This window comes from Bubalus kerabau, chromosome 13, assembly GCF_029407905.1.
Source record: "Bubalus kerabau isolate K-KA32 ecotype Philippines breed swamp buffalo chromosome 13, PCC_UOA_SB_1v2, whole genome shotgun sequence".
In the NCBI taxonomy this organism is placed as follows: domain Eukaryota; kingdom Metazoa; phylum Chordata; class Mammalia; order Artiodactyla; family Bovidae; genus Bubalus; species Bubalus kerabau.
In genome coordinates this window covers 74,296,739-74,320,101 of record NC_073636.1, presented here as the reverse complement: position 1 = coordinate 74,320,101, position 23,363 = coordinate 74,296,739, and the positions used below count along the sequence as shown (strand labels likewise).

Here is a 23,363-nt window from a genome sequence, read left to right as displayed (position 1 = left end):
ATCACTCAGGCGGGGTCTTCCTAGACGGAAAAGATGAGGGAGTAATCGGTGAAAGACCCGCAGGGCCAGGTTTCTAGGGCGAGAGCTTTCTGCAAGTCGGTCTTCAGCTTTCACTTGCGCAGCACCGAGGCGGAGGGCAGGGCTCAGGACCCAGAAAACCCGCCCCCGGCCAGGTCTCAGCATCCAGGCCGCTCCTCCTACGTCTGGATGAAGAGGTGGAAGTTGGTGCGCGTGAACTCGTGATGGATGCTCTCCAGGAGCGCGTCGGCGTCAGCGGCGGGAGCCGCCGGGGCGCCCGGGGCCCCCGGCCGCGCGCTGTACTCTGGCGTGTAGGTGAAGGAGAAGGCGCTGGGGTAGAAAAGGCCGTCGGTGCGCACGAGGCTCACGGGCACTGTGATGGGTGTGCGCAGCCAGCGCCAGTCGCTGCCGAAGACGGCTACGTCGGGTACCACACATACCAGGGACCGCGGGCTCCTGGGGGTGGGGCATCGAGGTCAGGGAAGCAGCGATGCTGATGGCGTGCACCCCACTCCCCACCAGCTCCGTTCTCTGGGAGACAGGGAACCCCCCCACCCCCATACCTGTACATGGTTTCGGCTTCCACGTCCCCGAACCACACCTTGAGCCCCGCGTGGAAGTTCTCACCGTGGAGCTCCAGGGTGGCCACGTCGCCCCCGCCACTCAGCTGGGGGAAGGTGAGACCAAGGGGTGTGGGAGAAGTGGGGGGCGGGGGGGGGAAGCTGAGAGCTCGCAGCCCTCCTTCACCTGCACTCCCGCCCCGCCCAGAGCAGTCAGGATCCACGCCCGCCAGCGCCCCGCAGCGCCCGGATTCACCTCGAGGGTGCTGATGAGCGGCACGGGAGTGACCGGCTCCCGGGTGCACGCCAGGCTGGTGCTGAAGGAGAATTCCACCGACTCGGTGCCGATGATGGTCCAGCAAGAGTTGTCGTTGAGCAGCGCTCTGTTGGCCTCCTTGGGGCAGGGGGAGGCCTGAGGGGAGACCCCAGGGGATGGAGATGGAACTGCGGCCATGGGCGGCCTTCAGCGCATCCAGCCGGCGCAATGCCGGGGCTTCCGCATTCCTAACGTTCCAGTCCTGGGCTCTGCGGTTTACCTGCCCTGCGAACTCGGACCAAACCTTTAATTTCTCTATTTAGAGTTACCTCAGCTCGCTGGACTAGCTGGTTTCTAAAGATCCATGTTCTTAGAATTCTAGAATTCCATTAAAAAAAAAAAGAAAAACATTGTGCAATCCTGTGCCCTAAACATTCCAACACTTTAAAAGGCTTTTGGAAGGATTATTGCTCAATAATGGAGAAGGCAATGGCAACCCACTCCAGTACTCTTGCCTGGAAAATCCCATGGATGGAGGAGCCTGGTAGGCTAGGCTGCAGTCCATGGGGTTGCTAAGAGTGGGCACGACTGAGCGACTTCACTTTCACTTTCATGCATTGGAGAAGGAAGTGGCTACCCACTCCAGTATTCTTGCCTGGAGAATCCCCGGGACAGGGAGCCTGATGGGCTGCCATCTATGGGGCCGCACAGAGTCGGACAAGACTGAAGCGACTTAGCAGCAGCAGCAGCAGCATTGCTCAATAATAATGTGATTTTCTACGTATTATGATTTTATCTCAACATTCCATGATAATGTTCTTTGTATTGCTTAATAATAATAGCAGTTTTTCATATTTGACAATCTTATGTCTTAACAGTCCATAATTCATCTTTGCTCAGTAATACTCAAAAGTTAGTTAGTTAAGTTGCTCAGTTGTGTCCGACTCTTTTCGACCCCGTGTGGACTGTAGCCCATCAGGCTCTTCCATCCGTGGGATTCTCCAGGCAAGAATACTGGAGTGGACTGCAATTTCCTTCTCCAGGGGATCTTACCGACCCAGGGATCGAACCCAGGTCTCCCGCATTGCAGGCAGATGCTTTAACCTCTGAGCCACCAGCCAAAAGTACTATTTATTACTGATTTTTATTTGCATTCTACAATTTTTTTTTTTCTTGACCCTGTGCCTCTGGGCTTGTGGGATCTTAGTTCTCAGACCAGGGATGGAACCCCAGCCCCCTGCGGTGCACATGCAGAGTCATAACCACTGGACCACCAGGGAATTCCCCTACAATTTTATATCACAACATTCTATGACTTTAATGGCCTTTGGGAAGGAGCATTGCTCAATGCTACTATTACTATTTTTTTCTACATTCTCTGATTCTATCCTGATAGTCTTCATGTCTAACATTCCATAGGAGGCAGTGTTGCTCAGTGAGTAGCAACCACGATGGTGCTGATAATGGTGATCTTACATCCTACTGTTCTTTGCAGTTCTGATTTTCTGGGATGCTTGGTGCTGAGAATCTCTGCTTCTCACCTGAAACTGCACCACCTTCTCTGTAGCGAGACATAAGTAGGTGCCACCTCCTCCTGGAGGGCCACCGGGAAACTGGAATGCACACTTGTGGAGTTGGGAGATGGGCTCATCCACGTCGAGGAGGGCACACTGTTTGGCTACTTTGCGGATGATCTACGGCAGAAGTGTGGGGGAGGTGTGGCAGCAGGGTGCCTGGGTGCCCACAGGCTGCCCTCCCAGCCAGCTCTCTGCTACCCCAATAGCCATACAGAATGCTGGAATATTGCTGGCATATCCGCCCCCTCACCATGACAGCTCTTGACCTCCACACAGTCCCACAAATGCTGAGTGTCCCCAGTGAGGATAGGGGTCATCATGCTTTGGGTGCTCACCCTCAGCCCTTCCCTTGTGGATGGATCTGGGGTGACCCGTCCAGCCGTGCCCTCCCTTCCCATACCATCGGAGGTAGGGTGATGCCCGTGACCGTGCAGACGAGCTGCACCAGGGAGCCGTAGCGGACGTAGCCCTCTCGAGGCGGGAAGTCCCCCTGGGAACAGTGTTCATCAGCTGAGAAATAAACAGAAGGCAGGAGGGCTTCAGGGGTCCTAAGCTTCTGTCCCAAATCCTTTTGCCTCTGGCTCCACCTCACATCACACATGGGTCTTATGGGCAGGGTTGGCACACAGAGAGGTGGCTCAGGCTGAAATTTCTCAGCCTGGAGAAACCCCTTGTAGCCCATCCTTAGAATGCCTGTGCTCTAGGGGCAGGGGCTGAGCTGGGGGAAGGGGCTAGATGCCGGAGTCAGAGTGGCTGGGTTCAGTTACCGACTCACTAGGACTTTTGACAAGTTTTTTGGTGTCTGTAAGCCTTGGTTCCATGGGGCAACATTTACTTCCCGGGATGAGATGTGGTGAAGATGAAATAAGTGAATGCATGTGAAGTGCCCAGCCCCGGGCCTGCTGGTGGGATTACCCAGGTGGAGAGTGAAGGCAGCCCACTGGCGTGCACTGGCCACAAAGTCCCCGTCCTCCACGGAGAGGTAGCGCGTGGAGACCGTCTGGGAGCGCAGGCGGTTGAAGAGGGAGACCTTTGAGCCCGAGGATATGCACACTGTGAGGGGAGGTGGAGTCAGTGCCCGGGCCTGGCTTGGCCCCTTGGAATTGCCAGTGAAGTTCTCACCCTCTGTCCCCTGAGCCAATCTGGCTCAAATTCCCAGACACACTAGCCTGGGAATTCATTGTCTCATGGCTGGATACAGCACCTGCTATAATCCTGCTTCTGTACCTCTGTCTGGTCCTTTTTGCTGCCTGGGCAGGAAAAACAAGTATTTACTAAATGCCCTACGCTGTGTGCCGGGCACCAAAGGGTGAATTAGACATAGTTTTGCTCTGGAGGAGTTCACAGTCTCAGAGTGGGGACTGGGAATAAATAGAAACTTTCAGTAGGATGTAGTAAGGGCTGGCTGGGTTCCAGAAGGCTTCCTGGAGGTTATACTCTTAGCTGGGGAGGACGAGGTAGGTAGGAGTTGCTCAGGAGACTATAAGCAAACGGCATGTGGTGAAATAGCAGTATATTTCTACGGTTTAATATTGATCTCTTTCGTCCTTTAGCACAGATTCAGAGCCACCATTCTGCTTTCTGGATTTTGAGCACCCAGGGAGAAAGCACTGGGCCATCACCCACTCTTCCCTCACAGTGCCAGGCATACAGTGGGTGCTCAATGTATATTTCACCCACGTTCCCATCCATTATCATAATGATGATAGCTAACGTTCATTGTTTTTCAGGTACTGTTTTAAATGCTGAACATGAGTTAGCTCTTTTGCTTCTCAACAGCCCTCTGCAGTAGATAATACTATCTTTACTCAAGAGAACAACTCCCTCAAGACCACACAGCTAGCCAGCGGCAGAGCCAGGATTCAAACCCAGGCCACCTCGCTCCAGAATCTGCACTTAAAACCGTCTCACTATACCCCCTAAGCATTCCCTGGCCCTGTCCTCACACCAGCGGCCAGCCAGCTGCCTGAATCTGAGACATCCTTCAGCGTTTTTAACAGAAAGCAAACAAGGTGCGGGGTGGAAGTGGGCTTGAGTCACATCCACTCAAGTTCAAATGCTGGCTGGACCACTTTTCTAGGTGGGCAAACCTAAGCAAGTCATTTGGAAGGTGATGGGCCCCAATATTTCTTTTTTTCTTTTCCTTTTTTCTGATCCCACTGAGTGGCATACAGAATCTTAGGGTTCACCAACCAGGGATTAAGCCTGAGTCCCCTACAGTGGAACCACAGAGTCTTAACCACTGGACTGCCAGGGAAGTTCAAGGCCGGAACATTTCTTAAACGAATGGATGGATGTTCCGCGTCTCATTTTCCTCACCTACCATTCACCTTACAAGGATGAGCATCAAACAGGGTGATGAATGTATATGCCTGCCAAGAAAAGCCCCCTTTCCCCAGCTTCTCCCTTCCATTTTCCAGGGAGGGTGATGGTGTTATTGTCATTCAGGCTTTTCCCCCCTGTATTTTCAAACCCATTAGCCCCGGGGTTTATCACTTGGTATCCAGGGCAGTGCTTATCTCCAACTGTCTCTTTGATCAGCTATGTGTGTCTCTCCCCTGCTAGGCTAGGCTGTTCCTCCAGAACAGACACTTGCAATGCACATCAGGCACTGAATAAATATTTTTAACTGAATTTCCTCTGCCTTTTTATTATATTTTGTCTTCGGTTCAGCACATGCTAGCTATTTTGGGGACCCCCAACCTCAAATTGGGTACCTAAGCCACACCCATTCATCCAGACCCGGCCCCGCTTTCGGCTCAGACTCCCAGGCCTCTCCCCCTCCCCCTTCCCAAATCAAGCCGCTTGCAGACCTGGGGCACCTCCCCAAGCCCGCCCCGCGGCCAGGCCCCGCCCCCGCTCACGGTCGGTGTTTTTCAGCGACTGTTTCTTCTGCGAGGGCTTGGAGATGACCTTGATGAGGCGGCTGTGGAAGGTGCCCAGCTCCCGGCCGCCTCGGAGCATGAGCCGCAACACCAGTCGGAAGTGCTTCCTCTTGTCTGCGTCCGAGATGTACAGAGTCTTGGCGCAACTGAATTCCTACCGGGTTCGCGGGGACAGGGTCGTCTCATCGCAGCCCAAAATCCCGGGATGAGCCCACCTCTCCCAGTTATCTGACGCCCGCTCCGTCGGACGTGACATGACATGTCCAAGCTCTTGGGCTCATCCTCAAGGCAGAAACCTGGTCTCTCCACATCCCCACCTATCTTTTGGCTCCTGCAGGGGGAGTGAAGGAGCCCCCTCCCCTCTCCGGTCCCCTCCAAGGGAGAGGTGAGGATGGGAGAAGGAATCGCAGCCCACTCACCCCCACCGCCCCCCTCCTGCCATGCGCTCTCACCCTGGAGTCGGGCTGCTCTTCGAAATTCAACTTCTGCGTCTCGGCGGCGCTGCCGGACGCGCCGTCTAGTCCCATGTAACCGCAGACCAGGGGCCCAGTCTCCCCTGCTTGGTGGGCTGCAAAGGGATGCGAGCCGGCTCTGGAAGCACTCAGGTGTCAGCCAGGCAACCTTAGTTCTCGCCGCCAGAGGGCGCGGCGAGACTGCGCCTGAGAACCGCCCCGCTCCCGGGCCCTACAGAGTGGCTGGTCCCTTTATAAACTGAGCCGCCCGGCCGCCCTAGAGTCCGCCCTCACCTTGGCCCGGCACTGGCTTCACCCTCCAGCCGGGACCTGAGAGGTAGACACAGGGCGGCGGGCAGAAGAACCTGCGGAGACATGTAAACGCCAGACTCGTATATCCATCTCCACTTTAGTGTCCTGCCTTTGAGGCGTCTCAAAGATAGCAGAAAGCCAACGGAATCCTTGATTCCTCCTCCATCTCTCCAAGTTTCTCCGCGACTGTGAACCCTATTAATACCCGAATCTTTATTTTCTTTTTTTTCACATTCCTCACTCAATCCATCAGAAAGTCCTATCCACCACCTTAAAACATATTCAGAATCCATTGACTTCTGACCACCTCCATCTTTGTCCCAGCTGCCATCAGTTTGCCTGGACCACTGTATCAGCCTCCCATTGGTCTCTCTGCTTCCACTCCTATCCCCCTTCAACCTGTTTTTCACACAATAGCCAAATGAGGGTTTGCTTTTTTAAATTTTGTTTTCCTGTTTTTAGGGTATGTTGCTTATCTTAAAATCCTCCAGTGGTTTAAATGCAAAGTACTTACATGATCTGGCCCCTGCTTACTTCTCCAACTTCACTTCCTATGATGACCCCTCTCCTTCTCTAATTCCAGCCACTCTGACTTCTTTTGGCCTCGAACAGGCCAAGTTAGTACCAAGGGAGTCAAGGTCTTTGCCTTTTTCATTGCTTCTAATTAAAACATGCTACTCCCAGATTTCCTCATGTCTGACTCCATTTTCACATTCAAGTCTTAGTTCAGATGTCAGCTCCTCAAAAGGCCTTCCTACCACCTTGACCTTGCTAGCTAAATACACCCCTGCCCCTCAGTTTCTATCACCTTGCCCTATTCTGTTTCCCTTCTAGCTCTCATCCTCATCTGGGAGCATCTTCTTCACTGATTTGTGAGGTGTTTATTGTCTGTCTCCCTCACACTAGAGCAAAGATGCCACAAGGGCAGTCATCCTATCTGTCTTGTCCAACTGTGTGCTGGGTGCCCAGCAGTGCCAGAGAGCCTGACGCATGATAAGCACTCAGTAGAGAGTTGTGGAATGAATGAATGGGTGAATGAGTGAATGGGGACTGTAGATTCACAGGGTGGTTCTGCTACAGGTCAAAGTCGGGGCTCATGGTGACTGAGGGAAAAAGGCCGCTGATTGGCTAAGAGCAGAGCCCTGCGTCCTCTCCGGGTTCTGTGTGTGGTGAGCGTGCATATGCGTGCTCAGTCATGTCTGACTCTTTGCGACCCCATAGACTGTAGGCTCCTCTGTCCATGGAATTTTCCAGGCAAAAAAATACTGGAGTGAGCTGCCATTTCCTTCTCCAGGGGATCTTCCCGACCCAGGGGTCGAACCCATGTCTCTTGTGTCTCCTGCCTTAACAGGTGGACTCTTTACCACCTGGGAAGCGAAAAGACTCTAAACAGGGAGGGGGACCACAGGGCTAAAGGCGGGTCCTGGGGACCTTGGAGGGCCACCAAAGGACCTACCTCTTCTCATTTCCGTATGATTTCTGGGCCACCTTGGCGTGCAGGATCCGAACCGTCTGCTCGCACTGCTGCTGCAGGCAGCGGCGCACGCCTTCCCTCAGGACCGCACTGGGCTCCGAAGAAGACCTGGGACTGGGTGGGGGCGGGCCGGGCACCCGCAGCAGGGAGCTTAGAGACCCAAGTGGGCAGATTGAGTAAATGAATGGGAGGAAGGGACCCTCCTAGTTCTGCCCCCTCGGCAGAGAAGAAGCCTTAGACAAGAGAGGCGACTTGAGTGTAAGCTGTGGGCTAAATATTTGGGTGGTATGGTGCTCAGTGAGGTCTTCATGGCGACCACCGGGACCACCCAGGCGCCACTCCGCAGGCCTGGCACCACGCCCACTGCAGCCTGGAGCCCTGGGGTGAGGCCCCAGCGGCATAAAGCCCTCACTTGTGCCGGCCTTGAGGTGGAGGCTGAGTTTGTAAGGGCGTATGGCTTCCCAGCACCCTTAGGGGACCCACCCCGGGGCAGTCCTGATGCGGTTTGGGGGTGGGGGCGAGGAGACAGAGGAGGGGAGAGTGGTTGCTGGACCCCGGACTCTGGCCGGTCTGCAGATGCCTGAAAAAAATGGACGGGCACCCCAAACTGTGTGCCCAGGATCTTGGAATATTTTCGTATTTTTCGGGTTAAAGCAACACTCCCAACCCCCTATGTCCCAAGAGTAGGCGTCTATTGCTGTCTCAGCTTTCCTTCCCCTGAACACAGGGCCTTCATCGGCTGTGGAGGGGGCCAGTCAGGGCCTAGGGGCCTGGGGTCTTCTCCGCCAGGGTGTTTTGATGGGCGAGGATGGCTGGGCCCAGGACCTCAGTAATTGCAGAGAACGTGGAAAGGCGTCCGTGAGGGCAGGATCCGAGGCACCACGAGGTGGGGCCTGGGGAGAGCCATGAAGCCTCAGGCTGCCCTTCTGAACCCCTTATCCCTCCTTGCAGGACCAGAACCAGAGTCCGGGGCCTCTCTCCACCCCTGGAAGGGGCGGCGGGGTCAAGAGCCCGGCCGCGCCCTCGGAAGCGGGGCCAAGCAGCCGGCGGCCGAGCCAGGCCCCGCTCCGCCCCTTGGGGCTCTCCCCGGGGAAGGGCCTCGGAGGCTTCCAACGCATTCCGGCTGCGGAGAGCGTAGCCGCCCAGCCTCCCGCGGGAGCTCGATTCCCGCCCCGCAGCTCGCGTCTGTGGCTTCAGGGGTGGCGGGAGCAAGGGGCGTCGCGCTGGCTCCGCCCCAGCCCTCAGAGGGAGGGGGGGGTCGCTCCCTGCAAGTGGGAGGGGTCGCGGCCCGCGTTCCCCCTCCCCACCCTCCGGCCCCCGGGTTAAATGCGGCCGCCGCCTCCACCCGCTCCAGCTGCCTGGCCGTCCCCACCTCGGGCACACTGCCCGCGCCGGTACCTGGTCCAACTGCCGGGGAGGCTCCGCCCGTCGGCTCCGCTCTGCGGCCGCGCCTCTGAGCTGTCCGGCAGGCTCAGGTGAGTCAAAGGGCCCGGGGGTGCCGAGGGGTCTGCGGGGAGCAGGCATCCAGCCAGACCAGGCGCCCGTATTTAGCCGCGGCTGCATCGCCTACGGTGCCCCGTCTGACCTGCAGTGCCCTTCCCCACCTCTGCAGGGCCCTCTCCAAATAGAGTCCCCAAGAGCACGGCCGCCAAAACGGAGAAGGGGGACCTTATCCCCAATCTCCTCCCTCTAGGAACCCCCGGCACCGCCCCCACCCCACCCCCGCCCCGCCTCAACCCGTTCCCCGGAACGTCCTCGAAGTGTTTGTTCTTCAGCCAACTCTTGAATTATTCACAAACCTCTCCTCCCTCGAGAATCCACTTTCTCATCCTAAGGGCATTTCTTAAAGCAAGGATTAACCCCCTCAAGGAGCTCCGGGTTCTGAAATCAGTCCTGTCACCTTGCCACGCTGCTCTGTGACCTGGGCAAGACATTACCCTCTCTGGTCCTGGCTCCTTCCTCTCTAGAATGAGGAGTTGGAAGGGTGATGAACTTGGACGCAAGCCCTATTTTGACTTTCTAGGACTGGGTGGAGGTGGGGTGCCAAGCGAGATGTTGGATCAGGCCAAGAGCAGGAGAAGGGGAAACTTAAGATTTAGGGGCCCAGGAGCTTCTGCAGACAGGAACAGATGGGAGGGGGCCAAGGTGCCTTGTGCCTGTACCCTCGTGCTCCCCAGGGGTGCTCCCCTGCTGGGCTGTGGCCCACGCTGGAGGAGGCATTCCACACCCGCCCACCTCCAGGAGCGGCTGGCACGTCTGGCTTAGTCACCCTCTAACGACAGGTTCTGCCAGAGGGGTATTTGTTCCTCTTCCGACGCTGAAAGGCAAAGGAGGTGAGGATCCGCAACGGGGAGGAAGCCTAGAGGGAGCGACAGGCACCCGGCCTTTCTCAGAATAGAACCATTCACGGAATTGGGGAGGGGGAGGGGCTGCGGTTGGATTAGGGGCAGTTGGCCCCCTCTGCCAAGAAACAGAAACAGAAAAATGGCTAGCACAGCTTCAGCAAGGGGCGAGGGGATAGGGGTGGAGTAGGGACCCCAGGAAGGGAATGGAAGAAAAAGAGGTGACGCCTAAGGACCAGCTTGCCAGGTCGCTCTGAAGGAAGAACGGGAGCCAGGAGTCCTAGGTTCCTTTGCAGCTCGGCGGGCCACCTTCTTGGGCCTCACTTTTCGCATCTGTACAATGGGAGTCCTTCGTGATTCTCAACGGGCGTCGCCAAGGGCCAAGAGAGAGTGAGCGCTCACCTGCCCCCACGGAGTCCATGGCCGAGTCCGGGGGCGTCCAATGCCACTGTCCCCGGAACCCTCCGTGCGCACTTCTGCTCCTCTGCTCTAGCGCCGGATATATTCTACCCCACCCTTATCTCCAAGGCCCTGGGGCTCCTGGCTCCCTGTTTGCTTTGGGCAGGAGCACCTGCCGGGCAGATGTGGGCTTCCCACGGCCACCTAGCCAACACAACTAGACTCAAGAGGGCGCCCCCTGGAGACCTTTCCTGAGAGCAGGCGGGAAGGGGCGGTACCAAGTCACAAGTTTATCCGCGTGGTGGGTTTCGGCCAAGGCGACAGCAGGCCTGCATTGGGGCCCTGCCTGTTTGAGTCGAGGGGTGGGGTGGTGGTGGGTGGGAGCACAGCCACACAGAGCTGCCTTGTGTGCAAAGGGGAGGGGGCGAGCTGGGGAATGGCTTCCCTCTGCAAAGAGTCACGCGGCTGCTCCTTGGAACCCCATAGGCGTAGGATTATATCCTGGAGGAGTCACTTTCTTGCCACGCGACTTTGGGTACACGCAGTGAAGTTTCTGAGCCTCTTTCCTGATCTATACTCTGGGGACAGCAACAGCCTTGGACTCAGAATTGTTGAGAGGACTCAATAAATGCCACAGTGCATGAAAAGCATTTATCATCGTTCCTGGCACTGAGGAAAGGCCTTTCCTTTTGAAATTTTGTATATTTTTAAATCTACTTTCTATTTATTTACTATTCTGCAGTTCTGAGAAGCAGAATTCCTTGTGTTTGCAGCAAACTCACTGTGATGAATTTTTTTTATAATGAAAATTTTCACCATGCACGAAACTAGAGAGATTAGTAAAATAAACCCATGACCCTCCTCCCCCTCCAAATGCCCATCACCTAGAATAAGAGCTCTGTAAACACTATTGCTCTGATAATTCTCCTTCCTCTTCAGGCTCCAACACCTCCGTTCTCTGTTGGCTGAGTGCCATGAGGGGGCTTCTATATTCGCTGCTGCCCCTGTTGCTGCTCCTCCAGCCTTGGGAAACCCAACTGCAGTTGGCAGGTGAGCCAGGGCCCACCCTCACCAGCAGGTGCGGAAGGGAACAAAAGCGGGTTCTCCATCTGCAGCCAACTGCACACCAGGGAGAGAAAAGGAAGAGCTTTGGAACTCGAAGGGGTTGGGTTCAAGTTTACAGCTTCGCTTCTGTGGGCCTCAGTTTCCCCAGTCTGTATGATGTGGCTTGGAGGCAGCTAATTTGGGCTCATGCAGAACTGCCCAGTTGGCATTTCATTTTTATAAGTTAATTGAAAAAAAAAATGTAGGCGATTTCACATTAAAAAAAAAACAAAACGATTTGGGGCTTCTCATGAAAAGACTAAAGATCTGCTAACATGGGGTCCTCAGGGCTGGAAGGCAACATTTAGTTGGGCTGCCCACTTCAGGAACCATATGGGCTCTCTGGATGTCCACCGTCCTAACCCCAATACATTCCCTCCTTTATTTACGTTGCCTGCCTGGCTCCTAGAGGCATTTGAGTTTGCTAAATCCCTTTGTCCACCCTCCGAATGGATAATACCTCCTCAGAGTAGCCCTCAGAGCTGTAGGATAGAGATTCGGTGCAGTCTCCTTCCCCAGGCCCTCAGCAAATGCTGGGCGAGTGGACGGATCTAACCTGCATTTGCAAGGTTAATTCTGAGCTGGGCGCAGTCACGCCGGGAGACCATTGTTCGGCTCTGGGTTTCCCTGGGGGTTCTCCCGGGACGCGAGGCTTTGCTAACCTAAGAGAGCCTTTCCTGATCTCTTCTCAGGTCCCAGGTGCAGTACTGGGCCCCTGGATTTGGTGTTTGTGATTGACAGCTCGCGCAGCGTGCGCCCCTTCGAGTTCGAGACTATGCGGCAGTTCCTGGTGGGCCTTCTCCGCAGCTTGGACGTGGGGCCCAACGCCACTCGCGTCGGCGTGATCCAGTATTCGAGTCAAGTGCAGAGCGTCTTCCCGCTCCGAGCCTTCTCGCGCCGCGAGGATATGGAGCGCGCCATCCGCGCTCTAGTGCCGCTGGCGCAGGGCACCATGACCGGGCTGGCGATCCAGTACGCCATGAATGTGGCCTTCAGTGTGGCCGAGGGCGCGCGCCCGCCGGAGGCGCACGTGCCTCGCGTGGCCGTCATCGTGACCGACGGGCGGCCCCAGGATCGCGTGGCAGAAGTGGCCGCTCAGGCACGCGCCCGCGGCATCGAGATCTACGCCGTGGGGGTGCAGCGCGCCGACGTGGGCTCCCTGCGCGCCATGGCGTCCCCCCCGCTGAACGAGCACGTCTTCCTCGTCGAGTCCTTCGACCTTATCCAGGAGTTCGGCCGGCAATTCCAGGGCCGGCTGTGTAGTGAGTGAGGGGAGCGCTGGACAGAGTCTCCAACTCTCCCACCGCTCGGATTCCTGTTCCCACCGCAGTGAAATCCCGTTCCCCCACCCACCTCCCACCCCGGTGGCTCCGCCCATCACGTTTAGCCCCGCCCATCAGGCCCCGGCGTTGCCCTGGCAACTGCGGTTCTGTTCAGTCACTCAGTTGTGTCTGATTCTTTGCGACCCCATGGACTGCAACACGCCAGGTCTCCCCGTCCATCACCAACTCCCGGAGTTTACTCAAACCCATGTCCATCGAGTCGGTGATGCCATCCAACCATCTCATCCTTTGTCGTCCCCTTCTCCTCCGGCCTTTCAATCTTTCCCAGCATCAGGGACTTTTCCAACGAGTCAGTGGCCCACTGTGGGCTGTGTCAAATTCCAGCTCTACCCAGTTTTGCTTAAGGCTTCCCAGCAACAAGGAGCGACGTTTATCGTGCCCACCCACCTTGAAGAACCATGGTGCTTTCCACGGGTTTAATGTCTAACACCAAAACCGCCCCTTTACGCAAGAAGCACCACCCCTAACGACTGAGCCCCATCGCCTTCCTAAAAGAGCCAAGCCCCGTCCACCTGGACAGGACCCACCCACTCTTGTTCTGGCTCCTCCCACAATGCTGCCAGATGTGTTCTTGTCGTTGTCTTTTGCTGCCTTCCTTGTAGCTCAGGTGGTGAAGAATCCGCCTGTAATGCGGGAGACCTGGGTTTGATCCCTGAGTTGGGAAGATCCCCTGGAGAAGGGAAAGGCTACCCACTCCGGTATTCTGACCTGGAGAATTCCATGGACCCAGTCCATGGGGTCGCAAAGAGTTGGATACGACTTTCAGTTTCACTTGATCTCTCGACTTCCTCTACTGAACTCCCCGGAGTCCTTCCTTATCCCCCTGACCCATCTGGCTAGGTGCCCAGGTTTTCAGAGCCTACTCACAGGGGCTACTCAGGCCATATATTTTCCCTAAGCCCTCCCCTGGATCGGCCCCTCTCAAACGAGTCATATTTCATCTAAAGACATCCTGGAGCACGGGGCCTGCCTCTGACCCCTTCCAGCTCTCTCTTGCTGGAGTGTTCTCCCCCTCTGTTCCCTGATGAGTCTACCCTTGTGTGTCCTCAGGAAAGGACCTGTGTGCTCAGGGGGGACACGGCTGCCAGCACCAGTGTGTCAGCGCCCTGGGCACCTTCCACTGTGCCTGCAACCCCGGCTACCAGCTAGCAGCAGATAACAAGAGCTGTATGGGTGAGAACTACCCCCATCCTGCACTTTCCCTGCTCCTGAACCTTCTGCAGCTTCCTATTGACCCAGCATCAGTCCAGTGAATCTGGCAGGGCCTTTGGAAGTCAAAGTCCAGCTCCCTCACTTTTCAGGTCTAGGAAAGAAAAAGTATCGCTTGCGGTCACACAAGTCCTTGGTGGGACAAGGGCTAGAAGTCTTGACCCCACGGTTAAGTGGACTTTCTGCAATCTTCTCTCCTCCCTCTTTCAGGCACATCTCTTGGTTGGCTCCAAAACACCTCCCAAGCCTTTTCAGAGGCACATCTTTACTGTTTCTGTTATTTAGACACTGTTGGAATTTCCATACATATATCCCCTATATTCCCCACCCATGCTGCTCCTTTCTGCTTCTGCATCTCAATTCTTTCCCAGCTGCTCACCTGGGCTGCTCTTGCCTCGCCTCTCTGCACCTGCAATCTCTCAAAGCCTGGTTCTTCATTTTTGCCTTCTGAAAAGCAATACCTTGCTTATGCAGTTGGAATCCCCTCCCCTCCGTGTACGGAATATATGTGTGTTCAGCCCTGTGATCATAATGGCAGCTACCATTTACTGGAATGGATTAGTGACAGACTTTATTTTCCTTGGGCTCCAAAATCACTGCAGATGGTGACTACAGCCATGAAATTAAAAGATGCTTGCTCCTTGGAAGAAAACCTATGACAAACCTAGACAGCATATTAAAAAGCAGAGACATTACTTTGCCAACAAAGGTCCACTTAGTCAAAGCTATGGTTATCCCAGTAGTCATGTATTGATGTGAGAGTTGAACCATAAAGAAAGCTGAGTGCCAAAGAATTAATGCTTTTGAACTGGGGTGCTGGAGAAGACTCTTGAGAGTCCCTTGGACAGCAAGGAAATCCAACCAGTCACTCCTAAAGGAAATCAGTCCTGAATATTTGTTGGAAGGACTGATGCTGAAGCTCCAATACTTTGGCTATCTGATTCGAAGAACTGACTCATTTGAAAAGACCCTGATGCTGGGAAAGATTGAAGGCAGGAGGAGAAGGGGATGACAGAGAATGAGATGGTTGGATGGCATCACCAACTCAATGGACATGAGTTTGAGCAAGCTCTGGGAGTTGGTAATGACAGGGAAGCCTAGTGTGCTGCTGTTCATGGGGTCGCAAAGAGTCGGACATGACTGAGCAACTGAACTGAATTGAACCATTTACTGAATGCCAAGTGAGCATCAGATATTTAACTAAGACTGTTACATATATCATCTCTCAACCTCACAACATTTTGGAAAAAAGAAGTTCTGTGTTTCCAATAATTGAGATGTCAGCTGGGATCTTCTTGTTTTGGGGGCTTAGAAAAGGCTGGCTTGAAACCCTATTTGAAGACCTGTGAACATTCAAAACCTTCCTCAAGATCTCTGGGAATTCCAAGTGCTTACATTCTGTGGTCCCCTCTTGCTCTGAGCTTCTACTGAATTCATTTGATTTATAGGTCCTCTCTCAATTTCTCAGTCCATGCATGCTATGCATGTAAATCAGCCTCTTCACTGGTTTACACACTTGTGCACACAAGGGCGTGTGTGTATGTGTAAGTTGTGCATATGTCTATTTTACTAAATAATGGGGGTGGACAGAGATGTGACTTACATCTAAGTGAAGTCAAACATACACACAGAAAATGAAACATCCTTTATTTATAAATGAATATTAGGCACCCTCGATTCTGAAAGTGCTTAGTCACCACACTATAGGGAATTTATATAGGGATCAATCCATGTTACTCATCTCCACACCATCTCTTTTGTTCTTTTTTTCCCTCTCTCCACTCACCATCTCTTTTCTAGGAACCCCACATTCTCACACTTTTATACAGAGCAGCCCATCTTTCTCTAGTCCTTAGTCCCCAGTTCAGCTCTAGGCCATATCTATACGTTGAAATCATCAAGATGCTCAGCAGTGCAGTAGTTCACCCTCCTTAGAAGGTGGGTGTAAATAGCAATTGTTCTCTTCCGTTAGGGCTTCCCGGGTGGTGCTAGTGGTAAAGAATCTGCCTGCCAGTGCAGGAGATGTAAGAGATGTGGGTTCGATCTCTGGGTTGTGAAGATCCCCTGGAGGAGGGCATGACAACCCACTCCAGTATTCTGGCCTGGAGAATCCCATGAACAGAGGAATCTGACAGGCTAAAGTCCATAGAGTTGCAAAGAGTTGGAAACAGAGTGACTTAGCATGCACACGCGCTCTTCCATTGATTGTATTCCCATTTTGCAGAGGGGAAATGGAGGCTCAGATAGGTTCAATGGCAGAGCCTGGTCCTCCCCTGTGAATTAATGAGCATCTTGAGGGCAGAAGCCCTGTTTCTTACAGCTGTGGAGTCCCATTCTTATTCCTGGCTTAGTAGTGGGCATGCTGGGGCTTGAGCTGGGAGGGCTGCTTGGCTCAGTAGGAAGGAGGCCTCTACTTGGAGAATCACAGATGCCTGGGTACTACCCCAGACTAACTGAGTCAGGATCTTTGGGGGTTGGAGTCCAGGCATAAGTATTTTTATTTATTTGTGTTTTTTGGCCATGCCCCGCATCGTGTGGGATCTTAAATCCTCAACCAGGGATTGAACCCATGCCCCCTGCATTGGGAGTGTGGAGTCCTAACCACTGGGCAACCAGGGAAGTCCCAGGCATAGGTGTTTGTAAAAAGCTCCCAGGCAGTTGTGCTGTGAGGGCTGAGAAGTGCAGCACCCGGGCCCAGGCTGACCTCACCTCACCATTTCCTCAGCCCTCGACCTCTGCACTGAAGGGGACCATGGCTGTGAGCATCACTGCATCAGCATCCCTGGCTCCTATTTCTGTCGGTGCCAAGCTGGCTTTGTACTCCAGCAGGAACAGACGAGCTGCAGGGATGAGCCAGCCCCCAAGCTGGTACCCTATGCTGAGGTCTCTGATGACTCCAGTCAGAACCAATGTATGTCTTTCTTTGTCTCTTCCTTCCCACCAGCCATTGACCACTGCAGCTTCGGGAACCACAGCTGCCAGCATGACTGTGTTAGTGCTTTTGGTGGGCCACAGTGCCGCTGCAGAGAGGGCTATGACTTGCTGCCCGACGGGAGGAGCTGTCAGGGTGAGGAGGGGTCTTCTCCATTTGTGCAGAGCGGCGAGGGATCTCAGCTGGTGGAGTCTACCCTGACTCATCCTGACTTGTCTCTCCTTTCAGCCCGGGATCTTTGCAATGGCGTGGACCATGGATGTGAGTTCCAGTGTGTGAGTGAGGGCTTCTCCTACCGCTGCGTGTGTCCTGAGGGGCGGCAGCTCCAGGCAGACGGCAAGAGCTGCAGCCGTGAGTTATGGGTGGAAGGGGGCTAATTCTGCCTGCCTCTGCCCCCCTGCCCCATTCTGAGCATCCTTAACTCTTTCCTTGCTGTGACCCATGAGTGTGGTGTAAACGTGTGTGTGTTGGTGGTGGTGGAGTTGGAGGCTCTGCCATGCCCCGCCTCTACCTCTTTGCCTTCTTCTACCCTGCTGCCAAAGTTAATTTCAAAAACACTATTTGATCACATTTCTCCCTTGCTCGAAAGCCTTCTGTGGCTCACCAGTGCTTACAAAATAAAGATCAAATGCCTTTACCCCTGAGTTTTTCAAATGGTGGGTGTAACCATAGTGGATTACACAAGTGGTGGGTGTAACCATAGTGGATAACAAAAGCAAGTTAATGGGTTATAAGTCAGAATTCTTTTTAAAAAAGAGAAAATAGAGTTTACTACATGTATGTAGAAAGAATAAGTATTGTTTCATGAAACTCAGTTTTAATTGTACGTGAGTATAAGGGCATCATGGGCTCATCAGGTGGCGCTAGTGATAATGCGCCTGCCAATGCAGAGGATGTAAGGAACACAGGTTCAATCCCTGGGTCGAGAAGATCCCCTGGGGAAGGGAATGGCAACCCACTCCAGTATTCTTGCCTGGAGAATCCCCATGGACAGAGAAGCCTGGCGGGCTACAGTTGATAGGGTCGAAAAGAGTCGGACACAACTGAAGCAACTTAGCATGGCATGGCATGGCACATAACTGCATCATAATGCATTATTATTATTTTACTGTGAGTTGTGGTCAAATTTTTTAAACCACTGCCTTAGGTCATTAAAATATTGCTTCAGCCAACCCCATCATCCTGTCTCCTGCCAGACTTAAATATTTGATCCGTACTGGCCCGCCCATTCCCAAACGTGTTGAGGGCTCCTGGCTTCCATGCCTCTACACACATTGCCTCCACCATCTAGAATGTCCCTTCCTGCCTTGGAGAACTCCTACTCATCCCTGAAGACCAAATCACTTGTCACCACCTCCATGCAGCCTTCCTCACCAACTCCAGGAAGAATCCTACCTTGCTCCCTGCATGCCCCTCTATTCAAACACTTCCCTTGATGGTCACTAATGGCATATGTGACTGCTGTGCTTCATCCCTGTTTCCTTATGGATCAGGATTATGTTTCATTTATTGTCGAACCTCCCTTGGGGCCTAGCAAGGTCTCTGGCTGAGAACAGGGGAGGCAAAGTGCTCAGAATTCTGTTGGTTAACATAGTAGATGATCGTAAACAGTAGCTACTGTGATGATGATGATGATGAAAAAGATGCCTTTAGCAGGTTGCCTGGCCTGTGCTAAGCACTTGCTTGCTAAGTCGCTTCAGTCGTGTCCCACTCTTTGTGACCCCGTGGACTGTAGCCCACCAGCCTCCTCTGTCCATGGGATTTCCCAGCAAGAATATTGGAGTGGGATTTCCAGACAAGAATACTGGAGTGGGTTGCCATGCCCTCCTCCAGGGGATCTTCCCCACCCAGGGATCAAACCCGAGTCTTTTGCGGCTCCAGCATTGGAGGCAGATTCTTTACCACTGAGCCACTAGGGAAGCCCTGTGCTAAGCACTTAATAAATGGCAAAGATGATAAGGATGCCAATGATGATGATGTGGTGATTAGTTTTTATTTAGTGCCTGGCATAGGAAGGAGTTCACACATAGTATCTGTTATATAATAAACGTTTGCGAATGAATGAATGAATGAGCAAATGGCTGCTGCCCGCCCTCACTCCCAGCTCTTCTCCTCCGGTGAGGTATAGGGTGCCGGGAAGGCCACGTGGACCTGGTTCTGCTCGTTGATGGCTCCAAGAGCGTCCGCCCGCAGAACTTCGAGCTGGTGAAACGCTTCGTGAACCAGATCGTGGACTTCCTGGACGTGTCCCCCGAGGGGACGCGCGTGGGGCTGGTGCAGTTCTCCAGCCGCGTGCGCACCGAGTTCCCGCTGGGCCGCTACGGCACCGCGGCCGAGGTGAAGCAGGCGGTCCTGGCCGTGGAGTACATGGAGCGCGGCACCATGACCGGGCTGGCCCTGCGCCACATGGTGGAGCACAGCTTCTCCGAGGCGCAGGGCGCGCGGCCCCGGGCGCTCAACGTGCCCCGCGTGGGCTTGGTCTTCACCGACGGCCGCTCCCAGGATAACATCTCCGTGTGGGCGGCGCGCGCCAAGGAAGAAGGTGGGCTTGGCGAGGGCCGGGCTGACCTGAGGCTGAGCTGGACGCGGGGAGGCAGATTTCCTGAAGCCCAGGGCGCCCCTTCTGTTTCCCCGACCCCTTAGGCATAGTCATGTACGCCGTGGGCGTGGGCAAAGCCGTGGAGGAAGAACTGCGAGAGATCGCCTCGGAGCCAGCCGAGCTGCACGTGTCCTACTCCCCGGACTTCAGCACCATGACGCACCTGCTGGAGAACCTCAAAGGCAGCATCTGCCCGGGTAAGCGCAGCCGTCTCGGGACCCCGCCCCTTCTCTCGCAGCTCATCCTCCGAGACCTCCGGGTCCTATTCGCTCCCGCCCCCTTCGCAGAGTGACAGCAGGGGGATGGGCTCGCTGGTCAGAGCCTCCTTACTCAAAGTGTGGTCCCTGGACCGTCGGCAGGGCTGTCACCTGGCAATTTGTTAAAACTGCAGCGTTTTCAGCGCTCTCAAGACCTACTGAATACAATGCTGCACTTTGACAAGACCCTCAGGGAATTAGTACTAAGTTTAAGAAGCACAATTCAAAGCGATCTGTTGCCCTATTAGCGGGAATTTAGAATAATTTGGGGAGTGGATTTTTTTCAAAGGTACGCCCAATTCAGTATTGGTAAGGGGAGCCACATCATAAGTCCGTTTGTCTTGCTGGAATTCAGCTTCACCTGGGAAGGGGCAGGGAAAGACCTGGGAAAGGGGCAGGACTGGGCGTGTTTCAAGTACACAAAGATGTGTATTAAATATACGTGTGCTTAGTCGCTCAATCTTGTCCGACTCTTTGTGACCCTATGGACTATAACCTGCCAGGCTCTTATGTCCATGCGATTCTCCAGGCAAGAATACTCGAGTAGGTTGCCATTTCCTCCTCCAGGGGATCTTCCCGGCCCAGGGATGGAACCCACATCTCTTGCTGTCTCTTGCATCGGCAGGCGGATTCTTTACCACTAGCACCATCTGGGAGGCATATTAAATGTATATATCCCATAAATTCAATCCATCTGCTTCATATGATGCTCAGCTAAGGAAAAGGGGACCAACTCTATTTGTGGAGGGAGGATGGGCTTGAACTTTGTGTACAAGTACCTTTATAGGTAATATAGGGAATTTCTCAGGGGGTGACTTTTTTTTACCATAGAGTCTTTAGACTGTAACCCAGGCCTACAATGTGACTTTTCTTTTAGATAATCAGGCCCCATTCCAGAGCTAGGTTCAGTAGGGCTATGCTGGGCCTGGACAATCTAAGTTTAAAATATCTCTGTATATATGTATATATACATATATATGTATGTATATGCATATACATACACACACACACACACACACACACACACACACACACACACACACCTTTCTTCCTTTCCCTCTCTCCAGGCTAATTCTAATAATTAGCGAGGATATTCTGGAGACAATGGATTAACTTCTCCTTCAGGGCCCTTCCTGTCCTTTTACTAATTTATTTATTTGGCTGTGCTGGGTCTTAGTTGCGGCACGCAGGATCTTTAATTGCAGCATGGGAACTCTTAGTTGTGGCATGTGGGATCTAATTCCCTGACCAGGGATCAAACCCAGGTCCCCTGCATTGGGAGCACGGAGCCTTAGCCACTGAACCACCAGGGAAGTCCCTAACTCTTATGTCCCATGAAGTGTGACTTTGGACAAGTCACTTAACCCCCACCTCTCCCTTACCTTTCCTCTTCTGTGATAAGGCAGGGTATTGGCTGCCCCAGGTTGCCTCTAGTTCTAGAATTCTAACCGAAATCTGGCCTCTGTGATTGAGTATCTTCACCAACCCATGAAGGACACCTTGGGTAGATGCTCCTGTCTCTCTGGACCTTGGTTTCCCCGCCTGCAAAGTTAGGAGCCATTCTGGGGCTGTTATCAATACCACTGATGACACAACATACAGCAGTTTGCTGAGGGTACATACAAGACTAAGATATAATTTTTAAATCATAGCAACTCTGTATTGAAAGCCAAGTGCCAGGCATTGTGCTGTGGTATTCAAAATGGCACACATTTACAGAATTTAGTGAATCTAGGATACCATCCATTGTAAGAATCACTATTATTTTCTATACTGCTAAGAAAAAAAAAAATAAAGATGCTGGATTTAACTGTAAGGCATGTATTTTGATTTCAGAGATGTTGAAATGTGTGAGGAAATAGACTTGAATCAGTGGTTCTTAAACATTAGTGTGCATCAGACGCACCTGGAGGGCTTGTTAAAAGACAAACTGTTGTCTCCAACCCCAGAGTTTCTGATGCAGTAGATCTGGAGTAGAATCAGATCATTTGCATTTCTAATAACTCCCTAGGTGATGCTGCTGCTGCTGGTCCAGGGACCACACTTGAGAACAAATGATCCCTAAGATGTTGATGTTCACTCTTGCCATCTCCTGTTTGGCCACTTCCAATTTACCTTGACTCATGGACCTAGGGAACCATTGAAATCCACTATAAAGTGTTTACTTGTATCAGTTCTAACATTTCACCCTCCAATAAACTAGCCACTAGCAACATATGCCCATTTAACTTTAAATAATTCACTTCCTCAATCACACTAACCACATTTCAAGTGTTAAATAGCCATCTGTGTGCTACCACACTAACAGATGCTACCATCACCACATAAAGTTTCATTTGGACCATTTTTCTGTCTACTCTTGCTACTCAAAGTGTGGTCCATGGACCAAAAGCATCAGTACCGCTTGGGAGCTTACTAGAAATACAGCAACTCTGCTCCTTCCCCGTTAAGAATAAGAATCTATCTATCTATCATCTATCTATCTATATCTCTTTATCTATCTATATTTTGTTTTTTGGCTGTGCTGTGGGTTTTTTTTTCTCCTGCATCCAATCTTTCTCTAGTTGTGGAAAGCAGAGGCTACTCTCCAGTTGCCCAGGCTTCTCATTGCAGTGGTTTCTCTTGTAGAGCACAGGCTCTAAGGCACTCAGGTTTTGTAGTTCTTGCAGCACGTGGTCTCAATAGTTGCAATTTGCTGGCTCTAGGTGCACCGGCTTCAGTAGTTGTTGCATAGAGACTCGAGTTAGTAGTGGTTCACAGGCTTAGTTGCTCTGAGGCATGTGGAATCTTCCTGGACCAGGGATTGGACCCGTGTCCCCTGCATCGGGCAGGCAGATTCTTATCCACTGTACCACCAGGGTAGTCCAAGAATCTATATTTTAACAAGATCTCCTAGTGAGTCCAATGAGCACCAAGGTTTGAGTAAACCTTCTGAGATGGGTACCCACATAAGACATACATGAAAATCATAGAGTCTTCAGCACCTCCCAACGAATAGGTTTTCTCATTGTATCCGTTTTTATAGACAATGAATCCACGGCTTAGGAAGTTTGAATGGGTTTTCCAGTATCTCACAGCTATCGAGCTGGGACTCATCCCAGGTCTGTCTGAATCTCAAACCGGTGCACTCAGCCGCAGGCGGGGTGGAGGGATATCGGGGGGCCTCGGCCAGGGCCGGCTGGTCCTCCTACAGCTTCTCACTCCCCCGACTGTCTGTGCCCCTCTGGCAGAGGAGGGCATCGGCGCGGGGACAGAGCTTCGGAGCCTCTGCGAATGCGAAAACCTCGTGGAGTTCCAGGGCCGCACGCTGGGGGCGCTAGAGAGTCTGTCGCAGAAGCATATCCTTTGGGTCCGTGGGTGCGGGCCGGAGGGGAGACGAAGGGACCCCCGAGAGCCCCGGAGGCTTCCTTAACCTCCCACTGGTCCAGCTGACCGCACGCCTGAAGGATCTGGAGAACCAGCTGGCCACCCAGAAGTGAGGGCCGCGGGTGGCCCGGACCCGGGCAAGGAAAGCGGCCCCGCGGACGGCCCCAGCCCTCTACTCCCGCTCCAGGGGCGCCGTCTGGGCGCCGGTCCCGGACAGAACCTGGGTCCCCCTGGGCTTGGGCTGTCGCGGGGGAGGCGCTGGCGGGCTCCCAGCGTTG

The 23,363-nt window shown here is 53.4% G+C and overlaps 2 protein-coding genes across 2 annotated transcripts; one reads left to right on the top strand and one right to left on the bottom strand.

Annotated features, from left to right (window-relative positions):
* RBPJL (recombination signal binding protein for immunoglobulin kappa J region like) lies at nt 1-10,297 on the bottom strand. The gene is made up of 12 exons (XM_055545100.1): nt 10,279-10,297; nt 8,933-9,041; nt 7,517-7,642; nt 6,043-6,113; nt 5,749-5,864; nt 5,276-5,450; nt 3,327-3,464; nt 2,812-2,921; nt 2,376-2,528; nt 835-990; nt 582-685; nt 1-474 (listed from the first exon to the last, which is right to left on the bottom strand). Exons 1-12 carry the CDS (start codon nt 10,295-10,297, stop codon nt 198-200), a joined length of 1,554 nt encoding a protein of 517 aa, XP_055401075.1. The 3' UTR covers nt 1-197.
* Nucleotides 8,760-23,363, top strand: MATN4 (matrilin 4). Its single transcript, XM_055545101.1, has 10 exons — nt 8,760-9,009; nt 11,215-11,325; nt 12,072-12,641; nt 13,773-13,895; nt 16,876-16,998; nt 17,092-17,214; nt 18,992-19,405; nt 19,507-19,659; nt 22,950-23,042; nt 23,122-23,363. The coding sequence occupies exons 2-10, from the start codon at nt 11,250-11,252 to the stop codon at nt 23,196-23,198; spliced, it is 1,752 nt and encodes a 583-aa protein (XP_055401076.1). The 5' UTR covers nt 8,760-9,009; nt 11,215-11,249; the 3' UTR covers nt 23,199-23,363.

What these genes read in the sequence shown, in the direction of transcription:
- MATN4 (XM_055545101.1), top strand. Translation starts at nt 11,250, where the DNA reads ATGAGGGGGCTTCTATATTCGCTGCTGCCCCTGTTGCTGCTCCTCCAG. An exon ending in AACCCAACTGCAGTTGGCAG is followed by an intron (nt 11,326 to 12,071) that starts GTGAGCCAGGGC and finishes ATCTCTTCTCAG; the next exon opens with GTCCCAGGTGCAGTACTGGG. An exon ending in CGACGGGAGGAGCTGTCAGG is followed by an intron (nt 16,999 to 17,091) that starts GTGAGGAGGGGT and finishes CTCTCCTTTCAG; the next exon opens with CCCGGGATCTTTGCAATGGC.
- RBPJL (XM_055545100.1), bottom strand. An exon ending in CTCCCCGGCAGTTGGACCAG is followed by an intron (nt 7,643 to 8,932) that starts GTACCGGCGCGG and finishes ACCCAGTCCCAG; the next exon opens with GTCTTCTTCGGAGCCCAGTG. An exon ending in AAGAGCAGCCCGACTCCAGG is followed by an intron (nt 5,451 to 5,748) that starts GTGAGAGCGCAT and finishes CGAACCCGGTAG; the next exon opens with GAATTCAGTTGCGCCAAGAC.